At 37.8% G+C, this 23,993-nt stretch overlaps 1 protein-coding gene across 2 annotated transcripts in view; it reads right to left on the reverse strand.

The window, feature by feature from the left end:
• Nucleotides 1-4,703: 4,703 nt before the first annotated feature.
• Nucleotides 4,704-23,993, reverse strand: part of Atad1 (ATPase family AAA domain containing 1) — a 63,686-nt gene continuing 44,396 nt past the window's right edge. For both annotated transcript variants that reach the window (XM_031390106.1, XM_031390105.1), the window contains exons 7-10: nt 18,673-18,762; nt 15,422-15,472; nt 8,944-9,077; nt 4,704-6,534 (exon numbers count right to left, since the gene is read on the reverse strand). In XM_031390106.1, the coding sequence (XP_031245966.1) occupies nt 6,414-6,534; nt 8,944-9,077; nt 15,422-15,472; nt 18,673-18,762 (396 nt within the window). In that variant the 3' untranslated portion in view covers nt 4,704-6,413. The remainder of the gene's footprint in view (nt 6,535-8,943; nt 9,078-15,421; nt 15,473-18,672; nt 18,763-23,993) is intronic.

The following is a 23,993-nucleotide window of genomic DNA, read 5'->3' on the forward strand; positions in this document are numbered from 1 at the left end:
TCATTTGTAGTTCCTCTTTGTTTTCTCTCCAGATCATAGTTGGTGGCTCCTATTATCAATTAGTAGGGCACAGAAGGCCAGGAAATGTCTATGTACGTGTATCACTCTTGAGGAAGTGCGAACAAAACCTGGATAGGCATATATAAATCAATGGGTCAGACCTTACATGAATATTTCTTCCCAACCCACCTGTCCTGCAAGAAACCAATCTTGGTTCCTCAAGAACAGCAAGTCTGCATTCCCCTCCCCCGTTTCCCACCTTACTATTAGGCCTCTGAGTCTAGCAAGCATTTATATTCTGTATAACTGTCTTTCCAGGCAAGAAACCAGTGAATCTAACAGACAAATTAGTTGTTCTTGTGTCTAAAGGTTTAAAGGAATGGTGTAGCTTTTGAATGACTCAAATTTCCATTGCCTACTAATAGGCACAGTTAGAGGATGGACTGTATAGGGATACTGAACGAGTACCCACTGATCTTTCCCAACCCTGGCATCCACGTAGTTCCTTGGGGAATACTTTTACTGGGTCACACACACACAGAGAACAGTTACCAAACAAAGATGGCAATCAAACAGTTCACTATATGCATTCCAAAGTACTAACTTTGGCTTATATATATATTTTTTGAGATTTACTTATTTATTTCATGTATATGAATGAGTACACACTGTAGCTGTAGAGATAGTTGTGAGCCTTCATCTGGTTGTTGGGAATTGACTTTTAGGACCTCTGCTCACTCCAGTAGACCCCAGCTAGCTCAGTCCCTGCTTGCTCCAGGTCAAGTACACTGTAGCTGTCTTCAGATGTACCAGAAGAGGGCATCAGATCTCATTACAGGTGCTTGTGAGCCACCATGTGGTTGCTGGGAATTGAACTCAGGACCTTCGAAGAGCAGTCGGTACCATCTCACCAGCCCTTATATTGTTATTTTACTTAAATTATTTAAAATAAATGGGTCACTTGCTAAATTTGAACATCTTAGCCAGGTTCTAGGGGTGAAAAACTATTTTATTATAAGCAAATCAGAATGGAAACAAACACAAAAAAAACCAAAATCAAACAAGCCAACGCAGACCTCTTCATTTGGATAGAAGGTAAACTCGGCCTTACCTTGTAGTATTAATGCAGAGTGGACTAGTATGAATGCAGTATGGAGCTGTGTGCTTACCCGCCAGGGAGACTTTGCAAGGATGAGGACAATTCAGGAGAGACTGAAGACAACAGTGTACTTAGTAGGGCAAACTGCAACTGGAAACACACCTATAAAAATAAACTTCTCAGCTACAATCCCACTACTCTGGATTTTGTCAAGAACACACCAGGGGAGGGGTCTAGATGCCTTGTATGTTCTCAAGATGACTGGATTCCACCTTTCAGAATTAAAAACAAATGAAAGCTACAAACATCTGAAGGTGGAACCCAAACTCCTCCCAGTTCAAACAAACGAGATGGAAAGGCTGGTGTAGGGGTGAGTAGGGGCTTGGCCAAACCAGCCAACTTGTTCAGTTAAAGACACAGCACAGGTCCAGTGCCTCTAGGACTGGAAGGGGCAGACAGCAATCTGCCCTTTACCCTGTCCTAGGGAAGGGCTTGTACTCACTGCAAACAAAAACCTGCACTGTGTTTCACTTTCCACAGCTCTCTTCTATCAACCAGCTAGTATAAAAACATTAGTAATTATGTTACCTAGGAAGAGTTGGGCATAGTAAATAGCACTCCAAGTCAAAGAACTTAACAGGATCCCACACAATAGTCCTTGGAAGCCTGTCCACAGGAAGGAATCCCTTATCACTCTCTGCATGCCCAGTGGGCTATCTGTGTCAGTTCACAATCTGCTGGTTAACTGCCACTCTTGTTTGTCCAACACTCTCCCCATTTTTTAGAATGAACTACCAGTCTCCTTTTGTTCTTAGTCTTAATATCTCCCAATAGGCCCCTATACTCAATGCCACCTATTTTAATAATCCAATGAGTTCTCAGAGCGACGGGCTAATGGAAGAGTTCATGAAGGCCAATGGAGGAATAAAAGAAGGCCTTGAGCAATCTTTGCTAAAACTAAAACCCATTTGGAGCTCAGGATTGAGAAGGCTGGTTCTTCAGTTCCCCTCTGATGCCAGATGTTCCTCCTGCTTCAAATAAATTATTTTCTAGATTATCTACAGTTGGTTGCTGCCAACTAGAATCTTAGTTGGGTAGTCTTTATAAGGTTGACTATGGCCTAGACATGCCTGTGAGTAGACATAATAACATAAGCTATCTGCAGAGTATCTGACTTCTGAAATCTAATGCATCTTTAAAACAATGTGGTCTACACTATTTCTTGGTTACACATTTCATTGGTTACACAGTGAACTGCGCCATCACTGGGCATTGTGGCACTAGGTAAACTGATGCAGGAAGCTCCAGGCACTAGTAAACTGATGCAGGAGTTTCAGGACAGCCTGGAAGACCCTCTTTCAAAAACTAACACCTGAACTGTCATGGTTTACAAACCCATGTTTTTATGTGTTCCATTCACTTCATCTGAGTTCAAAGCATAAAAACTATCTAAAAAACAGTCTCAAAGCAGATTTATTTTGATTTACACGTGTGCATCATGTGAGTATGGCTGCTTTCAGTAGCCAAGAGTGGGCCTTGGATTCTCCGAAATGGGAGTGACAGAAAATTGTGAGGGAGGGAACTGGGCACTGGGAACGGACCTTGCATCCTCTGAAGAGCACTGAGCACACTCTTGATGCTGAGCCATCTTTCCAGTCTCCACAAAAAAGATTTAGAATTGTAAATATTAAGACTATCACAAGCTGGGCCGTGGTGGTGCACACCTTTGGGAGTGCACACCTTTGGGAGGCAAAGGCAGGCAGATTTCAAGTTCGAGGCCAGCCTGGTCTACAGAGTGAGTTCCAGGACAGCCAGGGCTACACAGAGAAACCCTGTCTCAAAAAACAAACAACAACAACAACAACAACAAAAATGACTATCACAAAAACACCCTGGTCAGAATTTTAGTAATAACACTCTTACTGCTATTATTATAAACAGTGTAACAATTACCAGGTTTGCCAGCACGCCTTCAATTAACATTGTGAAATAACTTTCTTGATTTGATTTCATTTACATTGTAACTCATATGCATTAGCTACTTTGGTAGGTTCAGTTAGAAGATTGTTTCATATGAGTCAGGTCGTCTTACATATGATTGAAACAGATTTATTATTATTATTACTATTTTTTTTTTTTGAGACAGGGTTTCTCTGTATAGCCTTGGCTGTCCTGGAACTCCCCCTGTAGACCTGGCTGGCCTCGAACTCGGAAATCTGCCTACCTCTGCCTCCCAAGTGCTGGGATTAAAGGCATGCACCACCAAAGCCCAGCTCCAGATTGTTATTTTTAATTGTGGTGTGTGTGTTGTGTATATGTAAATGGGTAGGTGTGTACATGTGAATGCAGGTGCTCACAAAGGCCAGAAGCATTCGATTCCCACGGAAATGGAATTACACACCATGAGCAGGCCAACATGCCTGCTAGGAACCAAACTCAGATCTTGTATAAGAACAAGTAGTGCATGATCATAACTACTACATCTTTTCTCTAGCCCCTTTGAACAGAATTTTCCCCAAATATAGAGGATGGTACAGCTTTATTTGAGATACCAAGATAATGCTGGAATTTTATTCATATAGGCTATATCCTCAACTTTTTGGAATTTTTAACATTCTGACTTTGAGAGTCTTAAAAATGTAATTATACAATACCCAATTTATTTCATCCAGAAGAAAGCCATAACCTGCCCACAAATAACCCAATTACAGTAGAAAAATAAGGCCTACCAATGAGATGCTCCTCTCACTTTTATACAAGCAGCTGAGCCTCAAGACACTGTCATCTTGAATCAAACCCATAAATTACAGATGTTACATAATACTTGTTTATTATGGTCCATGGCAAAATATTTAGATCATTTCAACCCAGATCTTAATGAGTTCCAGATTTAACTGCAGGTAGGGAGGGATTCAGCAGGAAAGAGGTAGTGAAAGCTGACTCAAAGGAAAAACTGACTCACACACTGGGTTTAAAAATCTCAATTTTAAAAGGCATGGAAACAGGAGGAGACACCAAGCCTACCAGAAGTCATCCAACAGTGACATTTCAGAGAAAAGTCACACAGCTTTTTCATCTTAGTTCCTAGAGTGTAGGCCAGAGATGACAGAAATGGCTTAGAGACTGAGACACAGTTGAGCCAATAAGATACGCAGGTTACGTACGGTGTAGAGAATCCCATCAGTAGCATAATAGCTAGCACTTGTGCAGGAACTGCAGGCACACTACTGACGCCTCCATGCTATCTATCACACTGTCCCAACTCCTTAGAAGGAGGTGCCACAGTTGCTTCATGGATCACAACAGAAGCAAAGCAGCCAGTCTCAGGGCATACAGTTTGTTAGTGGGAAGTATGGACTTAAGCCAGACAGCCCGATTCTATATTCAAAATGTATACCCCAAAGCAATGCTTTAAAACCTAATAGCCAAGCACATATGTGAAATGTCTCTCTAAAGCAGAATGGAAATTACAAACACTCAAAGTTACTTAAACCATATGAAAATAGTTTCTCTGACTTGATGGCTCACTATGCCTACAGGAGTCATGGTTGTTGGGAATAGAGTATTTCTCCTTCATCTGGTTAAAACCATAAGAATTCAGTGCTATAATTAGATAATCTGAATTTAATAGAAGATGAAAAAGACACAAAGAAGTATACACATCACTCATTTCTGAACATGCTATTACATTAAAATTAAATTACTAAAACTCGTATTTAGACAGAATAAATCAATACTAAAATGTCTGCTATAAAAATGTGAAATCTCAACTGCAATATAAAAACTGTCCAAACAAAAATTTTATAAACAGCAACAAAATCTGCAATTTAAAGTAACTGAAAACAATCAAGAACTAGGTGGGGAAAAAAAGAATCAAAAGGAAGGGCCTTTTATTGTAAATTATAAAAACAGGATATGTTTCTTGGCGTCTTGTATTAACATTCGTTTCCCATCATCTTTACAATCTTGTCCAGCTTGCTTTTTTGTTATCCTCCTGCAATCTATAACCTCAAAACACAAATGGAGGAAGAAAGTATCTGGCAGTTTCTTGTGAGACACATTACTAGAGAAATTAATTCAATAAACATAGGAGAATTTAGTTTTCAAAGAAATAAAACAAATAATAAAACCAAAAGCATTTTTGTCATAGTTTAATCTCTGATGATTCTGAGGCACCTTAAAATTGTGCTGTGGCATTATCTTCTTGCTCTGTTGCATGTCAAGGTGCCTGAAACAGAATTCTGGCTACTGGAGGTTTGAAAAAAAGAAGTTTTATATGTGGTTTAAAAAGCATCAAGTGACTACAGATACAAGAATTCTGATGTGTATTATTTGAACACATTCTATACTATACTGAGAAAAATTTTAAATTTAAGTTACAAAGTGAGAATTTTTTTAGCACATTTAGTAATGACTATGTATATAAACTATCATTTTGTTTGGGTGACCAAATGAAATTTGAACATAATTAAAGAACATATAACTTTCAAACAACATTTAAGGACTACAGTTACAGAACTGTTACGCTGAGAGTTATGTACACCTATTAAAGAGTACTGAGGTTTCTCAAACCATTCTTTTGAAAAGTTTTCAATCCTTCTTAATGTAATTCAGTGTAAAACTTCAAAAAGTCTACTCAGTGTTATAGCAAAAAGAGGTGGAATCACTACTGATCACTGAGCAAACTGTGCTTGTTATCTGATTCTCCTGACAACCATTATAATTGAGACACGTGCATATTCAGGTGTGGTTGATTCAACTAACCGCAGAGGAAATTTTCAACTTAAGAACGGCCCAAACAAGTGACAACTAGGAATGGCTGAATCTCACTGGACCTGTCAGATCCTGCCTTAAATCCCAGTTTTGCTACAGACTACCTCGTGCTTTTGGATTCAGTAGTTGGGGTTAAAAAAAAAAAGCTTCTGAATTCAAACCTATCTACAGAGTATAAAAAGAAAGTGGATATATACATTTGATACAGACTCATACACACACACTCACATTCATACTCACAGGTCTAGAAACCAGCACCTAGCCACACCCCATTCCTCGCTAACGACTCACGAATCATCTACTACATTAAGACCAGCTTAGACGCTATAAGGCTACAACAGCATATGGCTAAAAAGGTCAAACAAGCACCCACACTCAGGCTGCACTCAGTTTCCTCCTCATGATTTCTGACAAGCAGTAACACATTTATATAACAGACCAGAGATCTGCGTATATAACCACAAGCCTGGATTTCCCTCACTGCTGTACAGATGAGAGCCCGTCCCATGAGATTACTGAACCACACAAATGATCTGTACTCCTAATCTAAACAAACATGAGTCAAAACATTCTGAAACGCTGCATCCTTTGATTTCTTCATCTTTTCAATTGCCCGATGCAGGTCCTGCTGCTGCACAGGCCGGATTTCATCTTCATCATGACTAAAATGTAAACAAAACAATCAAATTGCCAAATCTCTTTAGAGTATACCTACCTAAAATATTTTACCAAGATTAAAAAGATGCATGTTTTGAAAATAAATTTGTTTTTAATTACATAAGAGTATAACAACAGTTTCTTCCTCCTTCAAGAGCCCAAAGAGAATGACAACAACATGCTGGACCCATTCTAGAAGGTATATAACTGAGTATATGAAAGTCACAAGACACCGTTCTAAGACTTATTTTTATTTTACTTTATGTGTATGAGTGTCTGTCTGCAAGTACATATGTATACTATGTATATGCCTAGAGCTTGGTCAGAAAAGGGCAGCCGGTTCCCTGGACCTGGCATTACAGACAGTAGTGAACCACCATGTGGGTGAGCCAGTGCACTGAGCTAGCCCCTTACAAGACACCTTTAAAAAGCACTGAGGAGACAAGCGATGAGGGCCACACCTTTAATCCCAGCACTTGGGAGGCAGAGGCAGTCGGATCTCTGAGTTTGAGGCCAGCCTGGTCTACAGAGTGAGTTTCAGAACAGCCAGGGCTACACAGAGGAACCGTGTCTCCAAAAAACCAAAAAACCAAAACCAAAACAAAAACAACAACAAAAAAAAAACCACTAAGGAGGAGGAGGAGGTAGCAAAGCAAAATGACTGTGTAAGTCACTTCACACCAAGAATGTAAGAGCAACACATTTTCATTAAAGAATGAAAGCTATTCAAACAGCAGCATAATTCTAATTAGGAAATCAAGTTAATCTTGTTAATAGAGAACTAAAATCTAGCATTCCTAGGCATATACATATATTCATGTGTGTGTATAACCTTTTACAAGACAGAAGTAAAACTAAACATTCAATTTTAAAAAAACAACTAATTCAAATCCCCCTCACTTTACCAAAAACAAAACAAAACAACAACAACAAACCCCTGGGATATTCTGCTACTTGATAGTTTACAGACACTTGGGGAAAATATTTCAGGGAAAACAGGATGATTCAAATCTAATAACCAGATTTTCCCACTGAGATTTTCAGGGCTTTCTAACATTTTTCCCTTTTATTATTAATATACTTAATTAAGCAAAGTTTATGTGCTGTTTATTTCTTTTTTTTTTTTTCCTTCTGTTAGAAGAAAGACCTTTGGAAGGTAGATTTCTGATGATGTTAAAATAGTCCCAACTTGCTGAAATAGCTGGAATTATACATGAGCAGTATACATAGGGGATGCAGCTCTCACATCAGGCAGGAGGCAGCAGTATGGAGTATGGACTTCATGTAAAAGTAAGTGAGCTTTAAGAGAAGCTTACTACGGCACCACACTGTAATTAGATGCTTGGATACCACAGGCTGGCAAGTCAAGGACATATGATATGAAAACTTCAGAGCAAGAGAAGAGTTAGCAAACTCCTTTAACATGACCTCAAAGGTATACAGGTTTACTAAAAAGTCTATCAGAGAGCTGACACTGAGAAGATACATGGTGTAATGCAGCTCCAGGAGAAAGGCCTTTTCAGAATCTTTCTCAACAGAGTTAATTCAGGGTTAACTTACTTTTGCTGAAATAAAGATGACAAAGTTGATTTCTCAAACTCATCACACTTTCAAAGTGGTTTCAAGTGAAACTGACTGACGTGGAGTCATGTTACATGTTATTAACTGCATTACTGTTAAGTTGAAGCCCTGTCCACACTGTCCCACATGCCTTTCTTATGTGTGAAGTTTCTGAAAGTTACATACTCATTTCTACACAGAAAGAAATTTTAACGTACAAAAACAATCTATAGATTCTAAAGAACCCCATTTTCCTAACAAAGAGGGCAAGCTGGGTTTCTGTGACTCACCCCATTATTTATCAAATGAAATTCAGCATTTTGCCCCTTAATTCTAGAACACCCCCACAGCAATTTTTCCATTTACAGACTTCTTTAGGAAAATGGCACCAAGAGCTAGGGAGTAGCTCAAGAGGTAAAGCACTTGCTAGGCCACCATGAGGACCTGAGTATGATCTCACATTTAAAAAAATTAATAAATAAAAAGGTAAAGATGCCTGGTATCCCAGGAGTGTGAAGACTGTGACAGAAGGGTCCCCAGAGCTTGCTGAGCAGCCAATCTAGAATAATTAGAGACGTCTGGGTCAGTAAGACCCCATCATTTCAAAAGCTAGGGTGCGGAGGAGCAGTAAGACACCCAACATCAGCCTGCATGCACACAGACGAACATATATCCATATATATATATATATACACACACACACACACACAAAAACATCCAGAAAAATGCCAAAAAAAGGCACAAATTGCTAATTCAATTGTCTTTTTCTATAAGTAATCTAGTATAAAGAAAAACAACAATAATCACCTCATCAAATGTTTGACAAATACCAAAAATTGAGTCTACATAGTTACCTTTCTTCTGATGTAGAATTGACATATTCCCGGACACAGAGGAGAGCAGCATCTCGACACATTTCTTTTAGGTCACTTCCTGAAAACCCATCAGTTTCCTGGGCAACTTCTAGAAGATCTACATGTCTATCCACCTTAAATAAACATGTAACATGTTTATAATAAATATATAAAGTTAAGCAAAATACTTCCAAATATCCATCTGAGAAATAATGTTCAGAATGTTGTAACAATCAAGTAATGAGAAGCTATTAGTTCCATAAAACTGTAATTAAAAAAAAAATCTTATTTTCATTATTTATCATTACAACTGAAACATGCACACGTGTCTTTACTGGGTGTGTCTTTACACTTAAAATTCCTTTCGAGCGTAATGGTACCACAATACTAATTCAGTTTAGCACTTGGTTTTGTCCTTCCATTCAAGCTTACAGGGCTTGGGAAAATTTAAAACATTCTAATGTACAACAAGAAAAAAATAAACAAGAAAATCAATGTATTCTTGTTTATTATCGACAATCTGAGGTCTCACTTCCAGTGCTAAGTGGCTCATGCATATAATTTTCATTGAACCTTCAGGTAAGCAGCCCAGTTTTCATACTCTATGACAGCCTGAAGGCTGGGCAAGGGCTCACAGGTCATGGAAGCACGATGAAGAAGCGGCAGATGGCCACCCCTACTTTCTCCCCATGAACCATTTGCCTCAATAATTTTCTTCACTCCTGTGGAATGGATGCCACCTTTATTACTCAATTTCTAATTATGGAATATTTTGTTTTAAAGAACAGTAATTCTATACAGGGAAAAAAGTTAAAGTAGGTTGGGTACAGTGGCACATGCCTGTTACTCGATCACCCAAGCACTCAGGAGGCAGATCAACACGCAGGAAGGGAATGAAGGCTAGCTTGGGCCACCTATTAAATACAAGCCAGCCAGCAGCTGAAGCTACACAAAGTACCTACCTTTTTCAAACAAACACATTTTAAAAGGAGACATAAAATTCTTAAAGAATAATTTAGCAAATTTTGGCTTAAGCTGCTCTTTGAAGGTCTAAAATTCTTTGTTGAATCTACCTGGCCCTGCATTTTTAAAATTGGGAAATTTAAACTTTTTTATATTTATTTAATTTTACATGTGTAAATGTTTTGTCTATATAGATATACGTTCAATGTGTGTGCGTGTCTGATGACCACGGAGGTCAGAAGAGGGCCTCAGATCCTTGGAACTAGAGTAGGACAGATGTGAGCTGTCATGTGGATGCTGAGTCTTCTGCAACCGTCTCCAGCTCCTATTGGGAGATTTTTAATACTGTTTCATATTCACTGCTTGTTATAGAGAGGTTTAAATTATTTACCTGTCCTGGTTTAAATGTAGTAAGTCATGTAAAAAGTCACCTATTGTTATATATTTCCTAGTTTAAATCTATGCCCTCTTCACTTCTGAATTTCTTCAGTACTGTTGCAGTGTCTTCCTTCTCATCTCTGACTTTATTCATTCAGGTCTTTCCTTTCTATTAGCTGGATTAAAGATTTGTCAATCTTCTCAAAGAATGAACTGTTTGTTTCACCGATTCTTTGTATTTTTTTGTTTGCTTGTTTCTATTTCATTAATCTCTGTCCTGATTTTAGCTATTTCACTTGGTCCACTGCTTTGGGGATATTTTTTGCTTTCCTACTTTCCCAATGTCATAAAAGGTATCACCAGGTTATTTGAGATCTAATTTGTAATGTAGAAACATAGAATTGTACGTTTTCTTCTTTGGATTGTTTTCTTGGATCACATAGGTTTTGGAATGCTATTTTTATTTCCACTAATTCTAGGAATGTTTTAAGTTTTCTTCATTTCAACAGCACATTCATCATTCAATGTGTTATTTGATCTCAAAGAGTTTGCTTCTGTTTCTGTGAGATTCAGCTTTATTCCATTGTGGTCAGATAAAATAAAATAATATTTGATTTATTTTAGAGAAACTTCCATGGGCTGCCTGTGTTTGATGAGTATTCAGGATTGTAACTTTTTTTTTTTAATTTGGTTTTTAGAGACAGGGTTTCTCTGTGCAGCCCTGGCCGTCCGGGAACTCACTCTGTAGACCAGGCTGGCCTCAAACTCAGAAATCCACCTGCCTCTGCTTCCCAAGTGCTGGGATTAAAGGTGTGTGTGCCACCACTGCCCGGCGAATTGTAACTTCTTGACAGGTTGTTCCCTCAATCAGTAATGAAGTGACCCTCTAGCTCTTCTGAACACTGAAAGTTTATTTTGCCACATATTGGAATATTATTTGCATGAACTACCTTTTAAGATAAGAAAGAGGATACTGGAGGGAATACTTCAGACAGAGAGAATGATAAATACAGATTATGGGAGGGCTTGGGTGACAGCAGTGAGGAAATAAATAATGTTGAAACACGTGGTAAATAATCAACAAAATAACAGGAACCAATACACACCTCTGGTAATAACTCTGAATACTAATGGTCTCAATTTCCCTACCAGAAGACATAGACTAGCAGATTGTATTTGAAAATTGGATTCTTCTTTTTTCTACATCCAAGAATCACACGTTACCACTGAAAAGAAACACTATCTTAAAGAGTAGTTTAAGCAAAAATTAATTGATGACCTTAACTGAATGCTAATTAAGTTTTCAGAGGTGGGGAAGACTAGAAAGTAAGAGACAGTATTAGATCTGCTCTGCTGCCTGCTCTGTAACTATGACCTTCAAATTAGTGTCATCTTCCTTAAATAGAAATGCTAACTGAAGAGAAGTTGGGTGGAGCTGGTGAGATGGCTCAGCAGTTAAGAGCGCTGGCTGCTCTTCCAGAGGTCCTGAGTTCAATTTCCAGCAACTACATGGTAGGCCCCAACTATCTGTAAATAGATATGATGCCCTCTTCTGGCATGTAGGTATGTACATACAGCCAGAGTGCTTATACATATAATAACAACAACAACAACAACAATAACAATAACAACAACAATAATAAACAAATAAGTACTTTTAAAAAAGGGAATAGAAGTTATTTGTCTGTGATAAAAAGGAAAAAAAGGAAAGATAGACTATCCTAACAACAATCTTTAATTTAGGGTACAGAAAGCAGAAGGAAAATCTTAGGTAAAGGCTCTGTAAGATATAGGAAACATGTACAGTAAGGCTGGAAGGAAGGCAGAGGCTGGACATTACATATACATCTCATAAAATGTTATAGTACTATCCAGTGTATGTGAATTCAAAAATCAATACAGAAAGAGAAAAAAGGAAATATGAAATATAAATACACTACTGAACATGAGACTGTAGTGGGGATAGAAAGCAAAAAGAAGACACATTTCATGAGAAGAACTAAATGAAGAACAAATCAATTCAAGCTTTTAATTAACACAGTACTGTAAACAACTAAACTAAGACAAGATATAGATATGATAAAATTGTGGCTGAGGATTTAAACAGTCGCATATGCTGAAAGAAGCAGGCTTTATGTTGTACTTGAAAGAAAAACATAGTTGAAAATAAATGGTAAAAAATATATAAGGCAAATATTAAAGGAAATGAAGGTAATATAATACTCATCTAGTTGTATTAGGTCAGATTAAGCTGGACTAGAATATAGTACTTATTCAAAATGTATAGGTGGGGAAATACTTCATTGCATAATGATACAAATTTCACTAGAAAAAGAAATCCATCTGTACATGGACATACACCTATCATTTCAGAATATAAATAGCAAAATTAACTATGAAGCAAATAGCAAGCCTTTTTGCTTAGAGGTTGGTAACATATCTTGCTTAAATGCTAAGAGGTTTACACAATAAAGTCTGATTCTACTCAGTAACAAGAAAGCATAATAATACTGCCTTTATTAAATGTATACTATTAATGTGAGACTTTTAAAAACAAAATTAAGGGCTGAGAGATGGCTCAGTGGTTATGAGCACTGACTGCTCTTCCAGAGGTCCTGAGTTCAATTCCCAGCAACCACATGGTGGCTCACAACCATCTGTAACAGGATCCGATGCCCTTTTCTGGTGTGTCTGAAGACAGCTACAGTGTACTCATCCCATCATATATGTGAAATAAATATATAAAGTCTTGAAAAAATGAAAAACAAAATTGAAACTTATATTTTACTGAAACAGCATTATGGCTTTGGCATATAAACAACAGTGAGAGAAACAAGCTATTGCATGTCAGCAATTAATCTGGGAACATTCATATTTTGCATTATAAGCTGATTAAGGACTAATCTTTATGCTTTCATAAATACAATATAGAATGCTAATGTCTCTATAATCATGACAAATTCTAAAAACTTCCAAAAACCTTACTGTGTTTAAAAAATAAAGACTACTAAAATTAGCTTAAATTATAAGTCATTTCTAAGTTTCAATGCAACAAAGACCTTAAATTTCATTATTTATATTCACCATTTACATGTAAAATATCTGTACTAGCCTCACTCAGGAGGTAGAGGGAGGGGTTTCTGAGTTTGAGTCCAACTTGGTCTATTGAGTGAGTTCTAGGACAGCCAGGGTTACACAGAGAAACCCTGTTTTGAAAGGAAAGAAAAGGTTACAAGCTTTCTACTTAGGCAATGCACCATACCCGTGAATTCCTGTCCATTCCAGTCCATTCCGTGGTTTGTGAGGCAGGGCCTTGCTACTATAAACCAGGTTAGCCTTCAACTTTCAGCTTTCCTGCCTCAGCTTCACAAATGGTTAAACTTGGTTGGGTGTACCACCATGACCCAGTGTATAGTGTAGTTTAGATGAAATATGAATGTGGTTAAAAATTTAAAGTAAAAAAATCTTTTCTTTTCAAAACTACCACTAAAAGATTTATAACAGGCAAACATGAAAAGTGTAGACGTCAGGGGAAAAGTGGGAGGGATGGGAGGATGCTGGTTCAGTGACCAGACAAGTTTGGCATGAACAGAACTCCATTAATCAGGCTGGAGCGATGGCTCAGTGGTTAAAGAGCACTGGCTGCTCTTCCAGAGGTCCAAAGTTCAAATCCCAGCAATCACACAGTGGCTCATAACCATACGTAATAAGATCTGATGCTCTCTTCTGTTGTGTACAACTACAGTATAAATAAATTGAGCTTTTTTTTTTTTTGGAGACAGATTTCTCTGTGTAGCCCTGGCTGTCTTGGAATTCACTCTGTAGACCAGGCTGGCCTCGAACTCAGAGATCTGCCTGCCTCTGTTTCCCAAGTGCTGGGATCAAAGGCATGTGCCACCACTGCCCGGCAAATAATTCTTTAAATAAAAAATAAAAAAAAGACTTAAGAAACAGGGAAAAGTTTGCAACTCATATAGACAAAAGGAAAATCTAACAAAGCAGTCCTACAAACCTTTATGAAAAGTACTGCATTTAAAAAAATGGGTGAGGGCTGGAGAGATGGCTCAGTGGTTAAAGAGCACTGGCTGCTCTTCCAGAGGTCCAAAGTTCAAATCCCAGCAACCACATGGTGGCTCACAACCATCCATAAAGAGATCTGATGCCCTCTTCTGGTGCATCTGAAGACAGCTACAGTGTATTTACAAATAATAGCAAATAAATAAGTCTTTAAAAAGAAAAAAGAAAAAAAATGGATAAAATTTATAAGAAAGAAAACCAAACTCTTACAAATATCTGGCAGTCTCCCTGTGTAGCCCAGACTAGCCTTGGATGTACCATCCTCCTGTGTAGGGCCTCCTGAACACTAAGACTTTAAGTGAGCACTCCATTGCTACTCTCATTACTTCTAAAATCTCACTTTGGTTTTAAAGGCACAGCAATGAAGTAAAACCAAGAGACAAAGATGAAAACCTCTTTAAAAAATATTCTTATATAAGCATAAAATGGTGTGGAAAATGTCACAGTATTATAATCTGCAGATACATTAATCTCTTTAAAAACTACATCAAGCTGGGCAGTGGTGGCACACGCCTTTAATCCCAGCACTTGGGAGGCAGAGGCAGGTGGACTTCTGAGTTCGAGGCCAGCCTGGTCTACAGAGTGAGTTCCAGGACAGCCAGGGCTACACAGAGAAACCCTGTCTCAAAAAACCAAAAAACAAAACAAAAAAAACCCAAAAAACAAAAACAAAGAAAACTACATCTAATACATGGTACTTAGAGTTATTTTAACAGTGGAGAGTTTAAAAATAATTTTTTGTTTGGTTGGGTTTTTTTAAAGATTTATTTATTATTATATGTATACTGTAGTGTCTTCAGACAGCCCAGAAGAGGACGTCAGATCCCATTACAGATGGTTGTGAGCCACCATGTGGTTGTTGGGAATTGAACTCAGGACCTTTGGAAGAGCAGTCGGTGCTCTCAACCGTTTAGCCATCTCACCAGCCCCTGAGTTTAAAAATAATTAAAGTGAAGTTTAAAGCTACATTATTCTCAGATTCCTTCTTCAATTCTTTCTAAAATCACCTTAAAACAAAAGCATCATATTTTAGGATGAGAATAAACCATTTTCTACTTACATTTTCATTTTTCAAGATGAGTTTTAAAATTGCTTCCCTTTGTTTTAGAGCCTAAAACCAGAAAATACTCTAATTAGCATTCATTTAAAAAGAATACCAAACAAATAATTTTTCTATTTTTCCCTTTGTAAATTACTGGGTAACTGATATGAAATGACAGGCTGGTAGAGGTTAAAGATGGGTGTCATATGATACTCTACAGTAACTACCTGTATTAGTCCACTCAATTCTGTTTCTTACTCATGCCTGGAAAATAATACACCCTTAGTATTTATTGAGTAAAAACAGAAATATATTAAAACAACAATGTCTTCCCATAGTTTCTTTTTTCACACAGGGTGTGCCTGACCATTTTGGAACTTCCTATGTAGACCAGGCTGAACTCAAGATTGTAGCAATTTCTGTCTCTATCCCACAAGTGCTCAGATTACAGGCATATTCTACTATGCCAGCTAATTTTCCAGTTTTCTTTCTTTTTCCTTCTTTTATTAAATTTATGAAAGTTTACCATCGCAAAACTACTTTTAAGTCAATTTCTAATTGTATTATTTTAAAACAGCATTATAAAGTAACTTTTTTCATTATGGCATTTCATAAATAGGCCATTTTCACTAATAATTAGAGGATATGATTAATACACTTCAGTAAAATTTCTGTGCTCATTAATATTCATTAGTGAATTTTTATGAAAATGCTAATGATTTCCCTTCAGTGATACATGATTTTTACATCAGAGAACAGAAACTACACTTAACTCATTCTATAGAATTACATAAAAGCTGGTTTTATAAAAGAAATGCCTCTAATCCCAGCACTTGGAAGGTTGAGGTAGGAGCGTTTGAACTTCAAGTCATCCTCAACTACAATGTAAAGTCAAGCCAGCCTGGGCTACATGAGAACCTATCTAAAACAACAAAAATAGTAGTAGTAATAGTAATAGTAATAGTAGTAGTAGAAGTAGCAGTAGTAGTAGTGAGTGAAATAAGGACCATTTTATGTAAGTAATAATAATGATAATAATGATGATGATGACAATGAAGTAAGGAATATCTTACATAAAATAGATGGATTTTGAATTCATCTTACTAATATTAGGAAAGATTTTTAAACTCACTATAAAATCACATAATAATGAAGCAAAGCTCTGTTGTTTCCACACCTTGTGTTTCTAACAGAAAGGCTAGTTTGATGTATTAGAAGATCACCAACAACTATTTTTCAGTTAATTCGTATTTTACTTTGAGAGGAATTTTTTTTGTTGTTGTTTTTGAGACAGGGTTTCTCTGTGTAGCCCTGGCTGTCCTGGAACTCACCCTGTAGACCAGGCTGGCCTCAAACTAAGAAATCCACCTGTCTCTGCCTCCCAAGTGCTGGGATTAAAGGAGTGCGCTACCACCGCCCGGCGACCAACCCTATTTTTATACAACAGGTACATCAAACCTTTAGTTATCTTTACAATTATATTTCAATTTTCAATTTTTTAAGTCTTTTAAAAATATCTATGTTGTGGAGAAGTACAAGTGGAGGTGGATTACTTCCTATAATCTGTTTCTCTTCCTCCTATGTGGGCTCCCGAAGCTAGGTCAGCAGGCTTGGCTGCAAGTGCCCTTACCTTCTGAGCCATCCTGCTAGTCCTACAACTGAGTCTGATAAAGATCACGAGTGTCGGTATTCAGAGCCATATAGGTAAACAAAAGTTCTTTAAATTAGTCTACTATCCTGCCTGGAAACTAGAGAGTGTATGTGAAGCACACACAGTCCATATAAACAGCAGCAGTCTACCTTCCCAGACTGATAGACATCTGTTTTCCTCAGTGCTCTAAATCAACTACCAACCCACCCACTAATCTGCTTCCACCTTCTCTTATCTTTGCTCATTAGGACTGGAAGGCCTTGCTTGCCTCATCTACTTCATTCTCTGTTGTTCAAAAAGACCTTAGTCATTTATCCAGCACTTTTCCAAAGGAATGATTATACATATATATATAATATACATAACATGTATATATTTTATATATATACATATACATATATCTATATGTATATATATATACATATATATACATATAGATATATATATATCCCCAGAAGGACCAGAAGTATTGGCTGTAGCACGTGGCTTAGCAGAGCAATTGTACGAAGCCCACGACCTTAACCTTAGGAGCCCATTTTCACTGCCTCAACTGAATCTGACAACTGTCAGAATATAAGTGGGACGAAGGACTTCTAGCCAGAGGTTACAATGAAGTTAGGTTAAAATTTTTAAGATTATAAATGGAGTTGTAATATTTTTATTATAAAATCTGAAAGGATGCCAGGCAGTGGTGGCACACACCTTTAATCCCAGCACTTTGGGAGGCAGAGGCAGGTAGATTTCAGAGTTCGAGGCCAGCCTGGTCTACAGAGTGAGTTCTAGGACAGCCAGGGCTACACAGAGAAACCCTGTCTCGAAAACCCCCCCAAAAAATCTGAAAGGATAAACTATCTAAATTCCCCTAAGTGCCTATAAATATAATATGCTGCTCATACAGAACAACATATCATCTATCATGAGAACCTACTGTTTTCAACATAAAAGCTAAATTCACAACTGTATACATTGTTTTTTTCTATAGAAAATATAGGATGTTAAGAAGTTATAACAATCTATTCGAGAGCAAAGACAGGTGAGCTCCTCATTCCTGTGAACCAACACTTTGGAAAGTGGACAGAGAGTTTGAGGCCAGTCTGCGCCTGCGCTCTGGGGTGGGTTTCAAATTAGAGTTCCAGGCTCCAGAGGGCGACTGTGTCAAAACTAAATGGAAGCAGAAGAAGGGGAATGGCATTTTCCTTCATAGCTACAGCGCAGTACATAGGTTCTGGAACCACTAACTTGTTAATAATAAATCTCAATTGTTTTAGGCTAGTTATTCAGAAAATAATGATCCTTTAGCCTCAAGTTCCCAAATTTAATTCTGTCTTAATCCAAAATTTTAATTCAGATTTTCTTCTGTATCTTCCTAAGGTTAAAGACTAAAGCATGCAGGCACTTTGGAGGTATTTACCTACTTCTTGGGGAAAGACAAATGCACTGATCTTAGATAAAAATAAGAAAGAAAGAAAGACACCAGAAAGGGCATAGCCTACAGGAGTTTCTTATACCCTTGTTTTTCAGAAATCCAAGAAACAAAACAATACTTTTTATAAGTCACAGATAAAAGCCTGCTTAGAAGGCAATCATTTCCCTCTTCAATACAATGCAGACTGCTTACGGGCTGGTTAATATGAAATCTTGTCGGCATTCTTCTCATTATAGCGGAGTCAAGGTCTTGAGGGCGATTGGTAGCTCCCATCACTATAACCTAAACATATAGAGAAAAACAAGGCATTGATTAGCTCTACCAACAAAATTTTCTGAGATCATTATCATTGGAACTTAAAACTTTTTTAAGCTAATTGTTTAAGAGAAATTTCATGGTAACCAGCATTAGTCAAAATGTTTATACGTAAAATTGAGTTTAATCATAAAATTAAAATAATCAAACAAACGCATATCTGGAAAGAGTAGTGAAAACTTATTGGATTTCTACTAACAAAAATGTCACTCTTCAGTGATAAGAACCATTATTGAAGAAGTGTAGTTTTAGCTAGGCAGTGGTGGCACAAGCCTTTAATCCCAGCACTTGGGAGGCAGAGGCAGGCGGATTTCTGAGTTCGAGGCCAGCCTGGGCTACAGAGTGAGTTCCAGGACAGCCAGGGCTACACAGAGAAACCCTGTCTCGAAAAACCAAAAAAAAAAAAAACAAAGAACTGTAGTTTTCAAAAACACTTGTATTTCAAAAATATGATCAATAAGTACCTATAGCAATGAACTATAAAAATGTTAATATGATTTGTACTTTACAAAATATGGTTGGTTATTAAATAAACACATCTTGGGAGTGTGAGTGAAAGGCGCCGTTTAAGCCCTTTCACAATGTTATGAAAGAATGGTTCCCTCTAGGAGTGAGGCTTCTGATGGCAGCTCATGTATTTTAGAGGCTTTCCCTCTGGATTTCACAGCCTCACCTCACTGGACCACCAGCTCCGTGGGTGGTATGCTTAATTTAAACCTACAGGACGCAACTTCAAATGAAAGCTGGGAACAAAAGCAAGCATCAAACTCCTGGTCAGGGCTATGGGGCAACTCAGCAGCAGACTGCGGGCCTCGCAGATCAGGCTCTGTGATCACCCCAACCCTCAGAGACCACAGAAGCTTTGAAAGGAGGGGAGATTTTAAAAGAGAAAATATGCTCTTAGCCCTAACTTCAGAGTCTATTACTTTGTTTATTTGTTTTTTGTTTTTGTTTTTTGAGACAGGGTTTCTCTGTGTAGCCCTGACTATCCTGGAACTCACTCTGTAGACCAGGCTGGCCTCAAACTTAGAAATCCACCTGCCTCTGCCTCCCAAGTGCTGGGATTAAAGGCGTGTGCCACCACTGCCCTATAGAGTCTATTACTTAACTTATAAAAAATACAGAAATGAAGAAAAAAAACATCTTTAGCAGTTAGAGATGGCTCAGTGGTTAGAGAACTGGCTGCTCTTCAAGAGAATGTGAGTTCAATTCCCAGTACACACATGCCACCTCGAAACTGTCTGCAGCTCCAGTTCCAGGGGATCTGAAACCCTTACACAGACAGACATGCAGGCAAAACACCAAAGCACATTAAAAAAAATTTAAGTAAAAAAGAAAAAAAAAACAATTTAGAAAAAAAATCAACAAAAATAAAAACAAACATGTTCTAAACAAGGAAGGGTCTTAGTTGGTTTTTTTGAAACAGGTATCATTATGCATTTCTGGCTATCTTGGAATTCTAACCTTAAACCCACAGATCTACCTGCCTCTACTTCCTAGTGCTTGGATAAAAGGCATGTGCCATCACACTTGGTAAAAATTTCTTAAAGACATAAATAACCTAATGACAGCATATACCTGCTATATACAAACATAATTTGTTATTATAATATAGGAATATACTTATCTAGCATCACTAGTATTATTTCTGCCTGATAGTTTTAGACTTCTCAAATAACTCTAAAGCAAGTTAAAATAGCTACCAAATTTTATATTCTACTTTTACTTTTTTTTTTTTTTTTTTTTTAGTAAGCAACTTAAAGATTTATTTTATGAGTACACTATAGCTGTCTCAAACACACCAGAAGAGGGCATCAGATCCAATTACAGATGGCTCTGAGTCACCATGTGGTTGCTGGGAATTGAACTCAGGACCTTTGGAAGAGTAATCATCTTAACTGCTGAGCCATCTCTCCAGCCCCGAAATATTTTATTCTTTTTTCTTTTAAAGATTTATTTATTTATTTATTATATGTAAGTACACTGTAGCTGTCTTCAGACACACCAAAAGAGGGCGTCAGATCTCATTACGGGTGGTTGTGAGCCACCATGTGGTTGCTGGGATTTGAACTCATGACCTTCCGAAGAGCAGTTGGTACTCTTCCCCGCTGAGCCATCTCACCAGCCCTCTAGTTTTACTCTTTACATGTAATGATATTTAAAGTCACTGAGCAAACTTATTGATAATTAACACTCTGCCATCTAGAGGGGGCAAATGTAAGTGCAAATACATACTGAAGTTCCACAATATTATGCAAGTCTGTATATGGATCAAGTGGTCCTAAAACAAAACCTTAACCCCCTGATTCTTTAATTTTTATTTTCTACAATTTGTTTGATTAAAGTGATAAGTTTAAAATGTCTACCAAAGGTAAAAGATAAGTAAAAGTGAGCTAATAATAGAATAAGGAAAAAAGTACAAGTTCAAGTCAGTGTACACCTTTAATCCCAGCACACAGGAGACAAAGACAGGCAGATCTCTGAGTTCAAGTCCAGCTCGGTGTACATAGTGAATTTCAGACCAATCTGGGCTACAGAGTGAGACCCTTCCTCATTTAAAACAAAAAAAGTATAGGGATATTTTGATATACTGTTAGGAGGAATGTGAACTAATATTGAACAAAGCTTGTTGAAAACTGCAAAAACCACAAAAGGCACCATGTATATCTACAGTGATGTTCTAAAAAGTAGACACAAAGGCAAAACCTTAAAAAGTATGCTAAGGCTGGGCAGTGGTGGCACACACCTTTTAATCCCAGCACTTGGGAGGCAGAGACAAGCAGATTTCTGAGTCCGAGGCCAGCCTGGTCTACAGAGTGAGTTCCAGGACAGACAGGGCTACACAAAGAAATCCTGTCTCAAAAGAACAAAAAGTAAAAAAAGAAAAGAAAAGAAAAAAGTATGCTAAGGGGACTGGAGAGATGGCTCAGTAGTTAAGCGGACCGGCTGCTCATTATAGAGTACTCACATACATAAAAATATATAAATCTTTAAAAAAATAAGCAAGTCTAAAGTTATGCCTCAAATGTTTATTGATGGAGATAGTGAAAACACCATTATTCTTTATGTCTCACTTCTCTGAAAAGACTGTATCATTAGTTGCTGGGGTACCCAACTGTCACGACAGGCTTCATCTACCACTTACTATTCTTCTTTCTTTTATGACAATACATTTGTCAGAAAGCTACCTAACGTCCAAACAATATCAACAGTTTTTGAAAACATAATCTGAAAGAAAAACTGTTTCCCAAAAAAGTAAAATACATTTAAAACTCTGGTAATGGGCTAGAGAGATGGCTCAGCAGTTAAGAGCACTGACTGCTCTTTCAGAGGTCCTGAGTTCAATTCCCAGCAACCACATGGTGGCTCACAACCATCTGTAATGAGGTCTGGTGCCCTCTTCTGGTGTGTCTGAAGACAGCAATGGTGGTATATTCATATGTATAAAATAAATAAATCTATTAAAAAAAACTGATTCAAGACTATAAATATAAATTTTAACCTTTTCAACATTCAAAAAAAGAAAAAGAACAGCACTATCATTTCCTTCTTCAAGTCAAAACACATACTAATGAAAATAGCAATTGTTACTTGTGAAAAAAAAGATGTGGTTATGCAAACCAAAATGCCACACCAGAACTCCCTAGTGCTGAGGAGCTAGCTCACCATGAATAGCCCAGCCCTAGAGTCTCCTCCATTGCCTCTGAATAGTCTACTGTAAAGAACTGAGTGTTGAACTCCAAAAAGGTATAATCCTAATACATTTTCTCTTACATGGCCTAGCTGTCCAACCACTCAAACACATTAAACATTATTATTTAGGAAATCAATTTTGGACAGCTTGTAAGGTATTTCCATTAATAAACCTTACACTTTATTTTATGGGGAACAGGGTTTCTGTGTAGCCTTTGCTGACCAGCTCACTATACAAACAGGCTTGGCCTCCAACATATAAAGATCCACCTGTGTTAGCCTCCAAGGAGTGGGATTAAAAACATGTGTCACCATACCTGGCTTATTTTCTATGTAGACAGGACTGACCTAAACTCACTAAGTAAATCAGGCAGACATCACACTACAGTGACTCTCTTGTTTCAATATTCTACATGCTGAAATTACAGGCATGCACCACTGGCCTACACCAATCTCAGAAGTTCATTAAAGCCAATTATTAACAGAAAATGTTTCCATAAGTATCACCCTCATTTATAATGTGATCTCTTCTCTAGCCATTATACTAACTAAAGGCTGTTCCTCTCATCATAAAACTAAATTTCAAAGAGGTGATGAAAAGGACATTAATTTCATTTTCTTGAAAATAATATGGTTCTGAGTTCTGATTTATGGTACTATGATGACATCAAGAGACTTGTATGAGCTGGGCGGTGGTGGCGCACGCCTTTAATCCCAGCACTTGGGAGGCAGAGGCAGGTGGATTTCTGAGTTCCAGGCCAGCCTGGTCTACAGAGTGAGTTCCAGGACATCCAGGGCTACACATAGAGAAACCCTATCTCAAAAAACAAACAAACAAACAAACAAACAAACAAAAAAGACTCATATAATGTGTGCATCAGACACTCTACAGGTCAGGGAAGCTTATGAGAAATGGCTATAGAAGGCCAGAGCTCAAATGCTACAGTGTTTGAGAACCCATTAAGTGGAAACAGGCCTGGGCTCTTGGGTAGCAAACACATGTGCAGGACAGTGAAATGGTTCAGCAGTAAGCGTTATCACCAAGCACGAGGACCTGAGTTTGGATCCTGGTGTCTACAAAGTAGAAGGGGAGAACCAACAACTTCAAGTTGTCCTCTGACTGCCACAAGCACACTGCACCATGGGTACTCTTTCCCACACAAGTTTTTTTGTTTGTTTTTTGGTTTTTTGTTTTTTTAAATTAAAACCACAAATACGGGGCTGGAAAGATGGCTCAGTGTTTAAGAGCACTGATTGCTCTTCCAGAGGTCCCGAGTTCAATTCCCAGCAACCACATGGTGGCTCACAACCATCCATAATGAAATCTGATGTCCTCTTCTGGTGCGTCTGAAGACAGCTACAATGTACTTACATATAATAGTAAATAAATCTTGCCGGGTGGTGGTGGCGCATGCCTTTAATCCCAGCGCTTGGGACGCAGAGGCAGGCGGATTTCTGAGTTCAAGGCCAGCCTGGGCTACAGAGTGAGTTCCAGGACAGCCAGG

This window comes from Mastomys coucha, unplaced genomic scaffold (assembly GCF_008632895.1).
Source record: "Mastomys coucha isolate ucsf_1 unplaced genomic scaffold, UCSF_Mcou_1 pScaffold21, whole genome shotgun sequence".
NCBI lineage: Eukaryota > Metazoa > Chordata > Mammalia > Rodentia > Muridae > Mastomys > Mastomys coucha.